Source organism: Salvelinus namaycush, chromosome 20, assembly GCF_016432855.1.
Source record: "Salvelinus namaycush isolate Seneca chromosome 20, SaNama_1.0, whole genome shotgun sequence".
NCBI classification, from domain to species: Eukaryota; Metazoa; Chordata; class Actinopteri; order Salmoniformes; family Salmonidae; genus Salvelinus; species Salvelinus namaycush.
The window spans coordinates 43781006-43801362 of record NC_052326.1 but is presented as its reverse complement, the minus strand read 5'-3'; the positions used below and the strand labels follow the sequence as shown (position 1 = coordinate 43801362).

The 20357-nt window shown below is 44.7% G+C and overlaps 1 protein-coding gene across 1 annotated transcript in view; it reads left to right on the top strand.

Annotated features, from left to right (window-relative positions):
* Positions 1-20357, top strand: part of LOC120065392 (plexin-A1-like) — a 384951-nt gene that overhangs the window by 319435 nt on the left and 45159 nt on the right. Inside the window, exons 16-19 of the mRNA XM_039016370.1 lie at positions 1572-1665; positions 6894-7130; positions 13314-13457; positions 16995-17229. Of these exons, the coding sequence (XP_038872298.1) occupies positions 1572-1665; positions 6894-7130; positions 13314-13457; positions 16995-17229 (710 nt within the window). The remainder of the gene's footprint in view (positions 1-1571; positions 1666-6893; positions 7131-13313; positions 13458-16994; positions 17230-20357) is intronic.

The following is a 20357-nucleotide window of genomic DNA, read 5'->3' as shown; positions in this document are numbered from 1 at the left end:
ATCCATCCAAAAGGGTATTTTGTTTATAAGTAAAAACTAGTGATTACAGCTATTGTGAAATAGTAGAACCTGCTGTAGCCAACTAGCTAGCCATGTGCTTTTTTCTCTGTGAACAAACATGATGACATTCTAGTTTTAGCTGATATGAGAATGATATGCTGCTTGTGTATTCAAACTGGGATAATGTTTTAGGTTACACTGGCAAGTATAAAAGTATTTTCCAGGGCATTTAAAACATTTTTTTGAAATCTGATTATTTCACATGGAGATTTGCGACGCTGAAAAGGCTAGCTGGCGTGCTATGTTTTTAGCCAGTCTAAAGCCAGCTAGCCAGGCTGCCAGATAGCTTCTACTAGGATGGAAAGGCGATTCTTCCTGGCTTTCACAAAAGCTATCACCCCCTTGTGAATGAAAGTGGGAGCGGCGAGGATATCATGTTAACAAAAGACTCCATCCATGGGCACGCACGTAGATCAATGGAGTGAAGTTTGTAGTAACCTTAAGACAAGTTAGTCTGCATGCTAACCAGACGAGCAAGTTGGCCTAATACAAGTTAGCCTGCATGCTAACCAATTCAGGTCTGCCACATTGCGTTACGTCAGTGTGTTTTGGAAAGTTCAGCACCCTGTGGCTACGAGGGGGTGTCTGGGGGGACTGTAATCTTGCCCATGTTTCCCCTGCCCCTGTTGGTCATTGTTGGGCGAATTGAAAAGGTTGAAGGTTACAAAGATCAGAAAGCAGCAATGACAGTCTGAATGTGAAAGCTTTTGTTCCAGCCCAGCAGTAACACACCTGTTTCTGACCACGATAAGTGTAATCAGGTGTGTTAGTGCTGGGCTGGAACAAAAGCCTGCACATCCAGTATACCACCACGTGCCTGAGATGGAGAATATAATTTTGGGTTTTAGACATTGGAGGTGTTCATTGAGGTAATAATCAAGTATTTTGGTCCCTTCCACAAAGCACTATTAGAGTTTAAACAAGCTTTTAATATGCAAGTAAGAGCCTTAGTGTTACCATCATTATCTGTGATAGAGTGCGTAAAACAGATCAAATACTCTACAGTGAGAGTGGGCATTAACATTAATGCCATAGCTGGAGGGTCTTTTTCACTTGGACTAAAATTAAATGTATTCGGGAAGCGCATGGTTCTCTGGAAGATATGGGATTTGTCCAAAATGACTCCCTGTTCCCTACATCAGTGGTTGTCAAACCTCTCATCGGGGACTCCCAGGTGTTCCATGTATTTGTTATTTTCCAGAACTAGCACAACTGATTCAATTTGCCAACTAACCATCAAGCACTTGACTAGTTGAATCAGGTGAGCTAGTTCAGGACTACAACAAAATTGTGAAATGTTTGGGATTCCCCAAGGAAATGTTTAAGAAGCACTGCACTAAATAGTGCACTACTTTTGACCAGAGCTCTATGGGCCCATTTAGGACACACACTGTGCCTTCTCTAATCTTATAAAAGACAGGAATCGCAGTGAAGTTCTTTGTTGAATGTTTTAATAGGATTATGTTATTGTAATGTTTGAGGGTTGTTATTGACTGTTTCTTCTTCTGCAGTGGCGGCACCATGTTGACCGTCACCGGCACCAACCTGGCTACCATCAAGGAGCCCAAGATGAGAGCCAAGTATGGGAAAGCCCAATCTGTCAACGTGAGTACTACTGAACTAACACACACACCTGACCCAGTGGTCACCCGGCCCTGGGCCTATTTATGGGTGTCTGTACGTGTTGTCGTTTTTTACACTGAGCAAAAATATAAACGCGTAAAGTGTTGGTCCTATGTTTCATGAGCTGAAATAAAAGATCCCAGACATTTTCCATACACACAAAAATAGAATTTCTCTCAAATGTTGTGCACAAATTTGTTTATAGAGGCGTGCGTAACATAATTGGGTCTAGGGGTATGATTCTCGCTTGGGGTGCGAGAGGTCCCGGGTTCAAATTCCGGATGAGCCCCCATTATGTTACGCACGCCTCTATGTAGAGGGAACGCAACACCCTGCTACAACTCAACTCCCCGTGTAGTGAGAGGTATGGGACTGTAGGTATGAGAAAGGATGACAAAAGGCAGAATTGACCGTTTACTAGGATTTTATTCCTTTACACGGTAATATGGGGAAAAGGGGCTGGACGGAACCAAAGCAAAGAAAGTAACTATCAAAGCAACCTCTCCTACCTTACCTGCCTACCCACTACTTACCTAACTTAGCACCACCTGGTGCCCTAACCAAAATACAGGGGGTGGTCCGCCCAGGTCTTACCTAGTGTGCCTAGACAGTGAATATACTACGGGTATATGTATGCCCGCGGGCCTCTTGCCTAAGCACTCCCTAGGTGGCTTACCCTTCCCCCCTGGGAACAAATAATCACTCAAACAAACTAAGAAATCAAGGACATCAAATAAGCTCTATCTGATAATGCAACAAATTAACACAGTACATACCAAATCGCTTTCTGATAAATAACCAACAATATATAACCCTCAGCTCCCTGAAAAACAACCAACACAGTTTTCAGCAATTGAATTCTCTATATCAAAATCAAATTCTCTCTGCATTCTCTCTCTGCAATAATCTCCTTCTGCGCAACAGAACACTGGCTTATATAGCTTCAGAAGGCATTGGTAATTGGAGACAGCTGCGTCCTGACGAGGGGGCGGGGTCCGCTCTCCAATCATCAATTGGGGCCGACCAATCAGCTGCTTGGGGAGAATTTCAGGAAGCCATCTCCTGAAACACACACACTCATATACAAACTACAACACAGAAACTGGGGAACGTAACAGGCAATTTGAATGCACAGAGATACTGTGACGAGATCATGAGGCTCATTGTCGTGCCGTTCAGCCGCCGCCATCACCTCATGTTTTAGCATGATAATTCATGGCCTCATGTTACAAGGATCTGTACACAATTCCTGGACGCTGAAAATGTCCCAGTTCTTCCATGGCATGCATACTCACCAGACATGTCACCCATTGAGCATGTTTAGGACGCTTTGGATTAACATGTACGACAGCGTGTTCCAGTTCCCGCCAAAAACCAGCAACTTCGCACAGTCATTGAAGAGGAGTGGGACAACATTCCACAGGCCACAATCAACAGCCTAATCAACTCTATGCGAAGGAGTTGTGTTGTGAGGCAAATGATGGTCACACCAGATACTGACTGGTTTTCTGATGTATCTGTGACTAACAAATCCATAGATTAGGGTCTAATGAATGTATTTCAATTGACTGATTTCCTGAACTGTAACTCAGTAAAAAAATAGATATTGTTGCATTTTACTTTTATGTTTTGTTCAGTTGAAGTTAAATCTCCTTTTTGCATGTTAACCTTTGAAATGTCAACCTGCAGTTAACCCAGTGTGTCTGGCAATCCCTTCATCCCTCCTTCACCTACAGTAGCACCACAGGGCTAGGCTAACCTTTTGTATTTTAGTCTCCCCTCCCCATTCCCCCCCTCTCTCTACCTAAAGAAAACATCCCGACCAAAACAACGGGTATTTTCCTGCTTTGTCCCTTTCCCGTGTCATTTTATCCGTCTCCTCTTTTCATTGACCTATAAATACTGCTTCCGTGTCTCCCCTGTGCGATTTCAGACCCCGTTAGCATACACAAGCTAATGCGCCATGATTACTTAGCATTCCAGAGGGGAGGTTGGAAGGCATGTTGTGGAAAAGCAGCGAGTCTAGAGATAACCCAACCGATTCCATAGCGCGTTTTTAGCATTGTGTGTTAGTGTCAGTCTCACAAACCGTGTGTCTTTATACAGTGCATTCGGAAAGTATTCAGACCCCTTGACTTTTTCCAAATTTTGTTACATTGCAGCCTTATCCTAAAATGGATTACATTATTTTTTTACTTCATCAAAGCAAATTGCTGCACCTTTGGCAGCGAGTACAGCCTTCAGTATTTTTGGGTATGACGCTACAAGCTTGGCACACCTGTATTTGGGGAGTTTATTCTCTGCATATCCTCTCAAGCTCTGTCAGGTTGGATAGGGAGCTTTGCTGCACAGCTATTTTCAGATCTCTCCAGAGATGTTCGATCGGGTTCAAGTCCGGGCTCTGGCTGGGTCACTCAAGGACATTCAGAGACTTGTTCCGAAGCCACTCCTGTGTTGTCTTGGCTGTGTGCCTAGGGTTGTTGTCCTGTTGGAAGGGAAACCTTTGCCCCAGTCTTAGGTCCTGAGCGCTTTTTTTTAATCAAGGATCTCTCTGTACTTTGCTTGGTTAATCTTTGCCTCGATCTAGTCTCCCAGTCCCTGCCACTGAAAAACATCCCCACAGCATGATGCTGCCACCACCATGCTTCGCCGTTGGGATGGTGTCAGGTTTCCTCCAGACGTGGCGCTTGACATTCAGGCCAAAGAGTTCAATCACTGCTGCAGAGATGGTTGTACTTCTGGAAGCTTCTTGCATCTCCACAGAGGAACCAGGTTCTTGATCACCTCCCTGACCAATGCCCTTCTCCTCGATTGCTCAGTTTGGTCAGGCGGCTAGCTCTAGGAAGAGTTTTGCTGGTTCCAAACTTCTTCCATTTAATAATAATGGAGGCCACTGTGTTCTTGGGTACCCTTCCCCAGATCTGTGCCTCAACACAATCCTGTCTCGGAGCTCTACGGACAGTTCTTTCAACCTCATGGCTTGGTTATTGCTCTGACATGCACTGTCAACTGTGGGGCGTTATATAGACAGGTGTGTGCCTTTCTAAATCATCTCCAATCAATTAATATGACCACAGGTGGACTCCAATCAAGTTGTAGAAACATCTCAAGTAAGATCAATGGAAACAGGATGCACCTGAGCTCGATTTTGACTCTGATAGCAAATGGTCTGAATACTTATGTAAATAAGGTATTTCTGTTTATATTTTTAATACATTTTAAAACATTTCTAAAAAACAGTTTTCACTTTGACATCATGGGGTATTGTGTATAGATTGCTGAGGAAAATGTTTTATTTAATCCATTTTGGAATAAGGCTGTAAAGTAACAAAATGTGAAAAAGGGAAGTTGTCTGAATACTTTCCGAATGCACTGTATGTCCTTGGTGTCTCATGTTGTCTTGTCTTTATACTGTATGTCCTTGGTGTCTCATGGTGTCTAGTCTTTATATGTCCTTACTGTCTCATGTTGTCTTGTCTTTATACTGTATGTCCTTACTGTCTCATGTTGTCTTGTCTTTATACTGTATGTCCTTGGTGTCTCATGGTGTCTAGTCTTTATATGTCCTTACTGTCTCATGTTGTCTTGTCTTTATTCTGTATGTCCTTACTGTCTCATGTTGTCTTGTCTTTATTCTGTATGTCCTTACTGTCTCATGTTGTCTTTATATGTCATTACTGTCTCATGTTGTCTTTATTCTGTATGTTCTTACTGTCTCATGTTGTCTTTATTCTGTATGTCCTTACTGTCTCATGTAGTCTAGTCTTTATATGTCCTTACTGTCTCATGTTGTCTTTATTCTGTATGTCCTTACTGTCTCATGTTGTCTTTATATGTCATTACTGTCTCATGTTGTCTTTATTCTGTATGTTCTTACTGTCTCATGTTGTCTTTATTCTGTATGTCCTTACTGTCTCATGTTGTCTTTATATGTCATTACTGTCTCATGTTGTCTTTATTCTGTATGTTCCTACTGTCTCTTGTTGTCTTTTTTCTGTATGTCCTTACTGTCTCATGTTGTCTTTATATGTCATTACTGTCTCATGTTGTCTTTATTCTGTATGTTCTTACTGTCTCTTGTTGTCTTTATTCTGTATGTCCTTACTGTCTCATGTTGTCTTTATATGTCATTACTGTCTCATGTTGTCTTTATTCTGTATGTCCTTACTGTCTCATGTTGTCTAGTCTTTATATGTCCTTGCTGTCTCATGGTGTCGAGTCTTTATATGTCCTTACCGTCTCATGTTGTCTTGTCCTTATATCCCCTTACTGTCTCATGTTGTCTTCGTCTGCATTGAAGGAGAGGAGAATGTTTAGCCCACGGGCAAACCATAAGATATGATATCACCATTGATGTAACTCAGCCCTTGGTTTTCTGTTCGTTGTTCACATTTTATTCAGTGTCCATAATGAACCTATCCACCGTTTTCACTCAGCTCGGACGTTACACTGCTTTTTGGTTTGGTTATGTTTTTTGTACATATGTTTGTTGACATTGTGGAATTTATCACTTTGTTTTACATGTCAGTGTAGTGTACATATTGAACATATCCATCCTCCTCTCTCTCTTTTCCCCTTTAAGCTTTTTGTTTTATGTTTTTTGTTTACATTTTGTTTACATTATGGAAGCTATACACTGAGTGTACAAAACATTAGGAACAGCTGCTCGTTCCATGAAATAGACTGACCAGGTGAATCCAGTCACCTGTTAAATCCACCAATCAATGAGAGGGGACAGGTTAAAGAGGGATTTTTAAGCATTGAGACATGTATTGTGTATGTATGACATTTAGAGGGTGAATGGGCAAGACAAAATATTTAAGTGATGTTGAACAGGGTATAGTAGTCGGTGCCAGGCGCATCTGTTTGAGTGTGTCAAGAACTGCAACCCTGCTGCGTTTTTCACACTCAACAGTTTCCTGTGTGTATCATAGAATGGTCCTATACCAATGGACAACCAGCCATCTTGACACAACTGTGGGAAGCATTGGAGTCAACATGGGCCAGCATCCCTGTGGAATGCTTTTGACACCTTGTAAAGTCCATGCCCCAACGAATTGAAACTTCTGAGGGCAAAAGGGGGTGCATCTCAATATTAGGAAGGTGTTCCTAATGTTTGTACACTCAGTGTATGCACTTTAGACTACATGTCAGTGTACTGTGCATAATTAATATATGTATATAACATCCTCTCTCTTCTCATTCATCAGAACTGCACAGTGCTCAGCAACACTGTGATGATGTGTCTGGCGCCCTCTCTGGCCTTCTCTGAGAAGGGTTTCTCAGAGACAGGCAGCAATCCCGACGAGATCGGCTTCGTCATGGATGACGTGCGCACCACGCTTGTGGTCAACGAGACGTTCAGCTTCTACCCAGACCCTGTGATCGAGCCGCTCAGTTCCACGGGGCTGCTGGAGCTCAAGCCCAGCTCCCCGCTCATTCTCAAGGTGAGACTACGGTGGAAAAATTATATAAAGAAATAAAGAAGATATTGAATAACCCTTTCAGCATGGTGGAGTTATTAATTACACTTTGGATGGTGTATCAATAAACGCTGTCACTACAAATGTACTTCCTAACTCAGTTGCCGGAGAGGAAGGACACTGCTCAGGGATTTCACCATGATACCAATGGTGACTTTATAACAGTTACAGAGTTTAATGTCTGTGATAGGAGAAAACGGAGGATGGGTCAACAACATTGTAGTTACTCCACAATACTAACCTAATTGACAGACTGAAAAGAAGGAAGCCTGTACAGAATTCAAATATTCCAAAACATGCATTCTGTTAGAAACAAGGCATCTAAAGTAATACTGCAAAAAATGCAATGCAGCAAATCCAATGCAACAAATTACTGAGTACCACTCTCCATATTTTCAAGCATAGTGGTGGCTGCATCATGTAATGGGTATGCTTGTAATTGTTAACTTCTTATGGCTGGGGGCAGTATTGAGTAGCTTGGATGAATAAGGTGCCCAGAGTAAACTGCCTGCTACTTAGTCCCAGAAGCTAAGATATGCATATTATTAGTAGATTTGGATAGAAAACACTCTGATGTTTCTAAAACTGTTTGAATGATGTCTGTGAGTATAACAGAACTCATATGGCAGGCAAAAATCCGAGAAGAAATCCAACCAGGATGTGGGAAATCTGAGGTTTGTCGGTTTGCCTATCCAATATACAGTGTCTATGAGGTCATATTGCACTTCCTAAGGCTTCCACTAGATGTCAACAGTCTTTAGAACCTTGTTTGATGCTTCTACTGTGAAGGAGGGGGGAATGAGAGCTGATTGAGTCAGGGGTCTGGCAGAGTGCCACGAGCTCACTCAGGCGCGCCCCGTGAGAGTTAGCTGCATTCCATCACATTTCTACAGACAGGAATTCTCCGGTTGAAACATTATTGAAGATTTATGTTAAAAACATCTTAAAGATTGATTCTATACATCGTTTGACATGTCACTACGAACTGTAATGTAATTTTTTTACTTGTCGTCTGGCCTGCGCGTCATCAATTTGGATTTTGGAACTAAACGCACGGGGGAAAAAGGAGGTATTTGGACATACATTTTGGACGTTATCGAACAAAACAAACATTTATTGTGGAACTGGGATTCCTGAGAGTGCATTCTAATGAAGATCATCAAAGGTAAGTGAATATTTATAATGCTATTTCTGACTTCTGTTGACTCCACAACATGGCGGGTACCTGTATGGCTTGTTTTTGTGTCTGAGCGCCGTACTCAGATTATTGCATGGTGTGCTTTTTCCGTAAAGTTTTTTTGCAATCTGACACAGCGGTTGCATTAAGGAGAAGTTTATCTAAAGTTCCATGTCAAACCTTTGTATCTTTTATCAAAGTTTATTTTGAGTATTTCTGTAAATTGATGTGGCTTTCTGCAAAATCACTGGATGTTTTGGAGGCAAAACATTACTGAACATAACGCGCCAATGTAAACTAAGATTTTTGGATATAAATATGAACTTTATCGAACAAAACATACATGTATTGTGTAACATGAAGTCCTATGAGTCATCTGATGAAAATCATCAAAGGTTAGTGATTAATTTTATCTCTATTTCTGCTTTTTGTGACTACTCTCTTTGGCTGGAAAAATGGCTGTGTTTTTCTGTGACTAGGTACTGACCTAACATAATCAGATGGTGTGCTTTCGTCGTAAAGCCTTTTTGAAATCGGACACTGTGGTGGGATTATGTCACGAACGTCGTCAGGGAAATGACCGGACCAAGGTGCAGCGTTGTGAGCATACATTTCTTTTTATTATGAATGTCGCCAACAAAAACAAGAAACAACAAAAAACGAACGTGAAGCTGACTAGGGCTATACAGGCCACTAACACAGACAACTACACACAACTAAGGTGGCAAAACAGGCTTCCTAAGTATGATTCCCAATCAGAGACAACGATAGACAGCTGTCCCTGATTGAGAACCATACCCGGCCAAAACATAGAAACAGAAAACATAGAAATAAAGAAACTAGAATGCCCACCCTAGTCACACCCTGGCCTAACCAAAATAGAGAATAAAAGCCTCTCTATGGCCAGGGCGTGACAGTAACCACCCCCACCCCCCAAAGGTGCGGACTCCGGCCGCAAAACTTGACTCTATAGGGGAGGGTCCGGGTGGGCATCTACTTCGGTGGCGGCTCCGGTGCGGGACGCTGACCCCCCCCCACTTTGGTGGCGCCTCTGGACTGGGGACCCTCGCTGCAGGCCCCGGACTGGGGACCCTCGTTGCAGGCCCCGGACTGGGGACCCTTGTTGCAGGCCTCGGACTGGGGACCCTCGTTGCAGGCCCCGGACTGGGGACCCTCGTTGCAGGCCCCGGACTGGGGACCCTCGTTGCAGGCCCCGGACTGGGGACCCTCGCTGCAGGCCCCGGACTGGGGACTCTCGTGGCAAGCCCCGGACTGGGGGCCCTCGTTGCAGGCCCCGAACTGGGGACCCTCGCTGCAGGCCGGATCAATACTGGAGGCTTCGTGCCATGGATCATCACTGGAGACTTCGTGCCATGAATCATCACTGGAGGCTTCGTGCCATGGATCATCCCTGGAGGCTTCGTGCAATGGATCATCACTGGAGGCTTCGTGCCATGGATCATCACTGGAGGCTTCGTGCCATGGATCATCACTGGAGGCTCCGTGCCATGGATCATCACTGGAGGCTCCGTGCCATGGATCATCACTGGAGGCTTCGGGCCATGGATCATCACTGGAAGCTTTGGGCCATGGATCATCACTGGAGGCTTCGTGCCATGGATCATCACTGGAGGGAGGAGACGTATAGGCAGCCTGGTGCGTGGAGCTGCCGCAGGGCTTACCAGGTTGGGGAGACTTACAGGAGGCCTGGTTCTGGGAGCAGGCACAGGACTCACCAGGCTGAGAAGACATACTGTAGGCTTGGTTCTTGGAGTAGGCACCGGATACACTGGGCCGTGGAGGCGCACTGGAGGTCTCGAGCGTAGATTCTGCACAACCCGACCTGGCTGGATGGTTACCTTCGCCCGTCAAAGGCGGGGCGCCTGCACAGGACACACTGGGCTGTGCAGACACACCGGAGACCCAGTGCGCAGAGCCGGCGCAGGATATCCTGTGCCGTAGAGACGCACTGGCGGCCAGATGCGCTGAGCCGGCACCATCCGTCCTGGCTGGATGCCCACTCTAGCCCGGCCGATGCGGGGAGCTGGAATGTAGCGCACCGGGCTGTGAATGCGCACTGTAGACACCATGCGCTCCACCGCATATCACGGTGCCTGACCAGTACCACTCTCCCTACGGTAAGCACGAGGAGTTGACTCAGGTCTCCAACCTGACTCAGCCAATCTCCTCGTGTGCCCCCCAAAATGTTTTGGGGGGAGTGTCCTCCCGGTCTTTCGTACCAGCCTTGACCCTGTGTAATCCTGGACCCTTTTACTCGCTGCCACCGCCTTCCTCGCTGCTTCCACCTGCTCCCACGGCAGGCGATCCTTTCCCGCCAGGATCTCCTCCCACGTCCAGGATCCTCCCCATTCAGGATGTCCTCCCATGTCCAGTCCTCCTTACCACGCTGCTTGGTCCGTTTGTGGTGGGTAGTTCTGTCACGAACGTCGTAAGGGAAATGACCGGACCAAGGTGCATTGTGGTGAGCGTACATTTCTTTTTATTATGAATGTCGCCAACAAAAACAAGAAACAACAAAAAAACGAACGTGAAGCTGACTAGGACTATACAGGCCACTAACACAGACAACTACACACAGCTAAGGTGGCAATACAGGCTGCCTAAGTATGATTCCCAATCAGAGACAACGAGAGACAGCTGTCCCTGATTGAGAACCATACCCGGCCAAAACATAGAAACAGAAAACATAGAAATAAAGAAACTAGAATGCCCACCCTAGTCACACCCTGGCCTAACCAAAATAGAGAATAAAAGTCTCTCTATGGCCAGGGCGTGACAGATTAACAACAAGTTTATCTTTAAAATGGTGTAAAATACTTCTATGTTTGAGGAATTTTAATTATGCGATTTCTGTTTGAATTTGGCGCCCTGCACTTTCACTGGCTGTTGTCAAGTCGATCCTGTTAACGGGATCTCAGCCGTAAGAAGTTTTAAGGACTGGAGTTTTTCAGGATAAAAAATGAACGGCTAAAGCAAAGTACAGCAAAATCCTAGAGGAAAACCTTGGTCCATTTGCTTTCCACCAGGCACTGGGAGATGAATTCAACTTTCAACAGGACAATAACCTAAAACAAAAAGACAAATCTACACTGGAGTTGCTTACCAAGAAGACAGTGAATGTTCTTGATTAGCAGTGTTACAGTTTTGACTTAAATCTTCTTAACCTGTCCGGGAACGGGGTTCCGCTACCCTCGCCAACAACCAATGAAATTGCAGGGCGCCACAGTGTCCTATTTCAAAAAGGCTTTTCGGCGAAAGCAGAACATATTATTATGTTACGTCAGCAACTAGTCACAGAAAGCATACAGCGATTTTCCAACCAAAGTGAGGAGTCACAAAAAGCAGAAATAGAGATAAAATGAATCACTAACCTTTGATATTCTTCATCAGATGACACTCCCGGGACAACATGTTACACAATACATGTATGTTTTGTTCGATCAAGTTCATATTTATAACCAAAAAACTTCAGTTTCCATTTGGCTTTGCCTCCAAAACATCCCGTGAATTTGCACGAAGCCATATCAATTTATAGAAATACTCATAATCAATTTTGATAAAAGATACAAGTATTATGCACAGAATTAAAGATATACTTCTCCTTAATGCAACCGCTGTGTCAGATTTCAAAGAAACTTTACAGAAAAAGCAAACCATGCAATAATCTGAGTACGACACTCAGACAACAAATCAAGCCAAACAGATATCCGCCATGTTGGAGTCAACTGAAGTCAGAAATAGCATTATAAATATTCACTTACCTTTGATGATCTTCATCAGAATGCACTCCCAGGAATCCCAGTTCCACAATAAATGTTTGATTTGTTCGATAAAGTTCATCTTTATGTCCAAATACCTCCTTTTTGTTCGCGCGTTTAGCCCTGTAATCCAAATTCATGACGCGCGATCACTAGGTGCAGACGAAAAGTCAAGTTCCGTTACAGTCCGTAGAAACATGTCAAACGAAGTATAGAACCAATCTTTAGGATGTTTTTAACATACATCTTCAATAATGTTCCAACCGGAGAATTCCTTTGTCTTCAGAAATGCAATGGAACTCAAGCTAACTCTCACGTGAACGCGCATGGTCAGCTCATGGCACTCTGGGAGAGACCTTAATCAATCCCCTCTCATTCGCCCTCACCTCACAGTAGAAGCATCAAACAAGGTTCTAAAGACTGTTGACATCTAGTGGAAGCCTTAGGAAGTGCCCCATAGACACTGTGTATTGGATAGGCCAAGAGTTGAAAAACTACAAACCTCAGATTTCCCACTTCCTGGTTGGATTTTTCTCAGGTTTTCGCCTGCCATATGAGTTCTGTTATACTCACAGACATCATTCAAACAGTTTTAGAAACTTCAGAGTGTTTTCTATCCAAATCTGCTAATAATATGCATATATTAGCAACTGGGACTGAGTAGCAGGCAGTTTTCTCTGGGCACGCTTTTCATCCAAACGTGAAAATGCTGCCCCAAATCCCAAACAAGTTTAAAATATTTGCCAAGACCTGAAAATGGTTGTCTAGCAATGATCAACAACCAATTTGACAGAGCTTGAAGAATATTGAAAATAATAACGGACAAATGTTGCACAATCCAGGTGTGGAAAGCTCTTAGAGACTTACCCAGAAAGACACACAGCTCTAATCGCTGCCAAAGGTGCTTCTACAAAGTATTTGTTCAGGTGTGTAAATACTTATGTAAATTAGATATTTCTGTATGATCATTTTCAATAAATTAGCAAAAATGTCTAAAAACGTGTTTTCGCTTTGTGATTATAGGGTATTGTGTGTAGATCGGTGAGAAAAAAATATATTTAATCAATTTTGAATTCAGGCTATAACTGGTGTGCTTGCGTGTACACAGTGTGTGTGTGTGTGTGTACATGTGTTCCTATTCACCTATGCATTCCCTTCAGTTGTGTGTCTGTCTCTGTCTCTCTCTCTCAGGGTAAGAACCTGATCCCGGCAGCCCCTGGTAACTCTCGTCTTAACTACACGGTGCTGATCGGTGACACGCCCTGTGTCCTCACCCTGTCAGAGAGCCAGCTGCTCTGTGAGTGGCCCAACCTCACCGGAGAACACAAAGTTACCGTAAGTAGTCTACTGTATCCGCTCTCTCTTTGACATTGTTGGGTAATGTTGGGTTGGTTAATGTCTGGTTGGATAATGTTGGGTTGGATAACATTGGGTTCGATAATGTTGGGTTTGGTAATGCTGGGTTGGGATTGGTAATGTTGGGTTTGGCTTGGTACTGTTGGGTTTGGCTTGGTAATGCTGGCTTGGGTTTGGTAATGTTGAGTTGGGTAATGTTAAGTTGGTTGGAGTCGAGTAATGTTGGGTTGGGTTGAGTTGGGTAATGTTGGGTTGTCTTATGTGGCATTGTATAACACCTTATCGTATCATATTCTTTTCACATTTAATCTCACTACATCTCTCCTCACCTAACCTCTGGTTTTTGCTCATCTTGCGTTCTCTGTTCACCTCCTCCCTCGTCTATACTTTTTCAATATAACAGTCTCCTCTTTCCTCATGTCATATACCCCTCTTTTTGTTCTTTATTCTTTCCTCTGTTTCTCTTGCCACTTCTTGTCTATCCTTCTCTCTATTCATTCCTTTAATACTAGAACCGCTGGGCCTCGAGGCAACCCCCATCAAGCTAATGAGCAGTCTAACAGTGTAATTAATACATTTCATAAATGCTATCGCAAAAATAATCATTTGGTGTTGTTTATGAAGATCTTAGATAACATTAGCATATGTTAATTTTCATTAGTTTATGTTAGTGTAGGCTAAATGTAAAAACAAACATTCTAATGTTCAATCAATTTTATTTGTGGAGTGCCTTTGTTACAACTATGAAACAAAAAGCATATGTGTTGAAACACGGTAACAAATTATTTTTTATAACATCACAGTAAAAACAAATACCCAAACCACCAAGACGCGTGGTCAGTGAGACGCGTGGTCAGTAAGACGCGTGGTCAGTGAGACGCGTGGTCAGTGAGACGCGTGGCCAGTGAGACGCGTGGCCAGTGAGACGCGTGGCCAGTGAGACGCGTGGCCAGTGAGACGCGTGGTCAGTGAGACGCGTGGTCAGTGAGACGCGTGGCCAGTGAGACGCGTGGCCAGTGAGACGCGTGGTCAGTGAGACGCGTGGCCAGTGAGACGCGTGGCCAGTGAGACGCGTGGCCAGTGAGACGCGTGGCCAGTGAGACGCGTGGCCAGTGAGACGCGTGGCCAGTAAGACGCGTGGCCAGTGAGACGCGTGGCCAGTAAGACGCGTGGCCAGTAAGACGCATGGTCACGCGGTCAAATGATAAAAACATCAGGAGCCTAAACATCATTATGAGCACCAAAATGTAATTTTATTGGATAAATAGTGAAAATCAGCACAAAAACAGCAATAATGGCGTTATAATGAATTTAAGTGTAAAAAATGACAGCAGTTAAAAATAGTAAATTATTTATACGTCGGATACCATGGCGAATTAGTCTGTTTGGAGGCTTCGTGTTCTTGTTTCTTTGTCATCATAATGGAGGTAACACATGATCTCTCTGAAGCGATCCCGTAACATGGTTTCTCTTAAGAAAGGTATCCCATACATGACCAGAAACGTTCCATATACACACTCTTTCCACCAAATGCTCCACGGACATTAAGTATTGAAATGAACACTTCCAGCTTATCAACAGACAGATCCCAGGCAGTGTCTCCTTGCTCCCTATGCCCAACAGTACAGTGCCTTATGTGCTGTAGCATGTCCATGTCACATAAACAACCAAAGTTGGTGAGTGCATTGCTGATGTTGTTTTCTGCTTGAGATGTAGGGCCTGCTCTCTCAGTGATGATATTTTGTGCTGATAATTGTCCTGTAGAATTGTCACCGGCTTGTTCTATCCAAACGGTGTCCTCCCTTCCTCTCTCCTGTCTCACCGTTTCATTTGGTGGTGGCGTGGGCACCTGCTCAGTGCACACCGTTGTGGCTTTTTTGCGCTTTGGCTTCAGAGGTGGAGGTTCAGGCTGAGGCTCAGAATAATAATCATCAGAGATGTCATGGTTCACTTCCTCCCACACCGTCTGAGTCGTTTTCATTCAGATCATGTAGCAGCACAAACACAGCATGTGCATCCATTCTTCTTGGTCTTCTTGCCATTGTAAATGACTCAATCCCCCACCGTGTACTCCAAGTAGACCAGAGTAGACTGATAAAACTGCTTGGATTTGGTGGACTGATACATACCATTTTGAGATCGTAAATAGAATAGATCAATACAATCGAATGGCCTGCCCTGTTCTTCATTCACAATTGGTGACTATATAATGATGCATTATTCTCTCCCCTCGCTCATCAACTCACCCCTTCTCCCCCTTTCTAACCATCCTACTTTACTTCATTTATTTCATCTGTTGTTGAATGTGTGAAATTATTTTCTGTATAGTTTAGGTTGAGTTTTGAGGCAATTATCTGGGTGATTATCAACTGGGCATGGCGCCTTCCACTGTTGTGAAAAGGAGCGGAGCAGGCTCTACTTTCGTGAAAAGGAGGGGCAATGGGGAAAACCGTTGTAACTGCAGTTTTGTTTGTGATATTAAGATTCTAACAATGGCAGTGTGTTATATATATACTTATTTTGGAAATTTAGGAAAAGTCGAGGACGAATTTAGGAAAACCCAACCCAACTAATGTGAATTATGAGGGGATTATAATTAATAGACATTTTTGTTGGGGTTAATTCATTTTTCGTAAGGGAAAATCAAGTCTGAAATTTCAAAGTGGAAATTACAAACTTCGGAAGCCTTTTTAAACCTTAAACAAGTTTTACATTTCTTGCATTGCTGGAAAGTTATCCTGCAACAGGGTTATCAAATTAAGATCCTACATCTGTATACAAATCCACATACACACATTGAAGCTTCTGCTTCCATAGTCTCAGCTGTGTTTGTGTCCTAGACAACCATGTCAAATTAAATTCTTAATTTGGCTTCTATTCTGCAGGGATTTGCACATATATTGATATTCAATGCAGCTGAGAAATGGCTTGTGGACTAAGAGGTCCATATCTATATTTTACAGTCCTTCGGTTACATGTTGTCTTTATATAGATATAGACCAGTTAAGTAAAACACCTATAGCAGTATGTTATTGATTTGACCGGGTTACTTAGGGTGCATCTCAATAGTCTGTGGCTTCCTCATCTCGTTCCCTTCATCTGCACTGATCACTACAGTGTTGTCTCAAGGAAAGGAATTGGGGCTGCATCTCAATAGTCTAGTTTTTGAATGCACTGTTAGGAATAGAGTTGAAGCTACGGCTAGGGGAAGTAATATGGTGTGAAGGTAAGAATATATGTTCGTGTCCGGGTGTTGTGACAAGGAAAGGAACTTAGACCAGGTTTGGTATATGTTGACATGCACACAAATACATACACACACACATGTACAGGGACACACAAACATATAATAATGTGTGTGTAAATTATTTCTAATGCACCTTTATCACTATCTGTTTTGGGGTGAACTGGTCACTCCTGTCTATTGTCCACCTGTCTGTTGTCCACCCAATCCAGCAATCCAAATATTTGTTGTTCCACAAAGAATCTAAACCAGTGTGTGTTTCTCCCTCCCAGGTACGTGTGGGGGGATTTGAGTACTCCCCCGGGACCCTCCAGATGTACTCTGACAGCCTGCTCAGCCTGCCTGCCATCATCGGCATAGGAGGGGGCGGTGGCCTGCTCCTATTGGTCATCATCGCCGTGCTCATCGCTTACAAGAGGAAGTCACGGGATGCCGACCGCACGCTGAAACGCCTTCAGTTACAGATGGACAACCTGGAATCTCGAGTGGCGCTGGAGTGCAAGGAGGGTAAGCCAAAGCAGCTGTCTATCAACGTCATTCAATTCAATACAAGTTTATTGATCTGCACAGGACAAGCAGGCTCCATGTGCACACACACAGACACACATACCCTCCCGCTGGGTTCAGCTTGCTCTTGGTACCCGTCCAGAGGACACTTTGATCGGGGCTCCGCTGCCCGCCGCCAGATGTTGAGAGGTCTGCTTGGATCGCTTTTCTGTTTCAGAGAGAGAAAGGGGGATGAGGGAGGGAGGGAAATGGAGAGAGGGAGAGGAAGTGGTGTCTGCATGCTCTCACATTAACATTTGTTAATTTGGCAGAGACTTCTGATCTGGTCGGAGGCCAGTGAAACTGTCAGTGTGTTTGTCTGTTTGGAAACGGAATAGATGGAGAGAGAGTAAATCGTAGATGCAGAGAGAAAGAGAGTAGATTGATATCATGGTTCCATAAGGACAGATAAAGAGAATGGCAGCACCAGAGTAGAGAGTGAGGGTAGAGAGGTTTGAGGGTTCCGTAAGTACAGTAAAAGAGAAAGAGATGGGAAAGACTGATATTGAGAGAGAGTATAATTTTGAGGGATCCATAAGGGGAGCATACTGCAGCATCTGTCCTGCATTTCGAAGAACCTAGATGTTGTACAGATATAGGGAGAGATGGTTAGAGCCACAGAGAAGGAGAGATGGATAGAGAGACAGAGGGTAGGTGAGAGGGTGATACAGGTACAGAGGGCAGAGATGGATAGGGAGAAGAGGGGATGGAAAATGAGAGAAGGGCATAGGGAGAGATGGAGGGAGAAAGGGACAGAGCGAGGGGGAGATGGATAGAGTGAGAGGGGTGTCACATAGAGAGATGGCTAGAGTGAGAGGGGGGTCACAGAGAGATGGATAGAGTGAGAGGGGGGTCACAGAGAGATGAATAGAGTGAGGGGGGTCACAGAGAGATGGATAGAGTGAGAGGGGGGTCACAGAGAGATGGATAGAGTGAGAGGGGGGTCACAGAGAGATGGATAGAGTGAGAGGGGGGTCACAGAGAGACGGATAGAGTGAGGGGGGTCACAGAGAGATGGATAGAGTGAGAGGGGGGTCACAGAGAGATGGATAGAGTGAGAGGGGGGTCACAGAGAGACGGATAGAGTGAGAGGGGGGTCACAGAGAGACGGATAGAGTGAGAGGGGGGTCACAGAGAGACGGATAGAGTGAGAGGGGGGTCACAGAGAGACGGATAGAGTGAGAGGGGGGTCACAGAGAGACGGATAGAGTGAGAGGGGGGTCACAGAGAGACGGATAGAGTGAGAGGGGGGTCACAGAGAGACGGATAGAGTGAGAGGGGGTTCACAGAGAGACGGATAGAGTGAGAGGGGGGTCACAGAGAGACGGATAGAGTGAGAGGGGGGTCACAGAGAGACGGATAGAGTGAGAGGGGGGTCACAGAGAGACGGATAGAGTGAGAGGGGGGTCACAGAGAGACGGATAGAGTGAGAGGGGGGTCACAGAGAGACGGATAGAGTGAGAGGGGGGTCACAGAGAGACGGATAGAGTGAGAGGGGGTCACAGAGAGGGATAGAGTGAGAGGGGGGTCACAGAGAGACGGATAGAGTGAGAGGGGGGTCACAGAGAGACGGATAGAGTGAGAGGGGGGTCACAGAGAGACGGATAGAGTGAGAGGGGGGTCACAGAGAGACGGATAGAGTGAGAGGGGGGTCACAGAGAGACGGATAGAGTGAGAGGGGGGTCACAGAGAGACGGATAGAGTGAGAGGGGGGTCACAGAGAGACGGATAGAGTGAGAGGGGGGTCACAGAGAGACGGATAGAGTGAGAGGGGGGTCACAGAGAGACGGATAGAGTGAGAGGGGGGTCACAGAGAGACGGATAGAGTGAGAGGGGGGTCACAGAGAGACGGATAGAGTGAGAGGGGGGTCACAGAGAGACGGATAGAGTGAGAGGGGGGTCACAGAGAGACGGATAGAGTGAGAGGGGGGTCACAGAGAGACGGATAGAGTGAGAGGGGGGTCACAGAGAGACGGGTAGAGTGAGAGGGGGGTCACAGAGAGACGGATAGAGTGAGAGGGGGGTCACAGAGAGACGGGTAGAGTGAGAGGGGGGTCACAGAGAGACGGGTAGAGTGAGAGGGGGGTCACAGAGAGATGGATAGAGTGAGAGGGGGTCACAGAGAGACGGATAGAGAGAGAGGGGTCACAGAGATGGATTGAGTGAAACCTCTGAGACTGTTCCTTGCAGAGAGAAAAAGAGAGAGGGAGGACTAGAGAGAGCCATCTGGTGACACAAGCCATCTGTTAGGCAAGGTGTTTATTTCATTATTTGTTTGTGGGGTTTCTTTAGTCAAGATTAGGCCACAAGAGACATATCTGCATAATACAGAAATATTCCTCACACTCCTTTAGATGCCACTGAAAGGAATGGAGGGGACATAGAAAGGGTCACATGACACATGCATGTGGAGAGTGGAACATGTGTATCAACATCGGGACACTGATATATCATGTGGGCACTGTGCTGTGTGGAGAGCTCCTGGTTAGTGTGAGTGTGGCTGCAATCACATCTGTTAGTGTGTATATGCTTTGACTATGTATAAGTTCATTTTCATTCTGTTATTGAATCAAATCAAATTGTATTAGACACCGAATACAGCAGGTGTAGACCTTACAGTGAAATGCTTACTTACTAGCCCCTAACCAACAATTTCAGTTAAAAAAAATATGGAGAAATAAAGTAACAAGTAATTAAAGAGCAGCAATAAAATAACAATGGCGACAATATATACAGGGGTGTACCAATACAGAGTCACTGTGCGAGAGCACCGGTTAGTTTATGTACAGTTGTGGCCAAAAGTTTTGAGAATGACACAAATATTAATTTTCACAAAGTCTGCTGCCTCAGTTTGTATGATGGCAATTTGCATATACTCCAGAATGTTATGAAGAGTGATCAGATGAATTGCAATTAATTGCAAAGTCCCTCTTTGCCATGCAAATGAACTCAATCCCAAAAACATATCCACTGCATTTCAGCCCTGCCACAAAAGGACCAGCTGACATCATGTCAGTGATTATCTCATTAACACAGGTGTGAGTGTTGATGAGGACAAGGCTGGAGATCACTCTGTCATGCTGATTGAG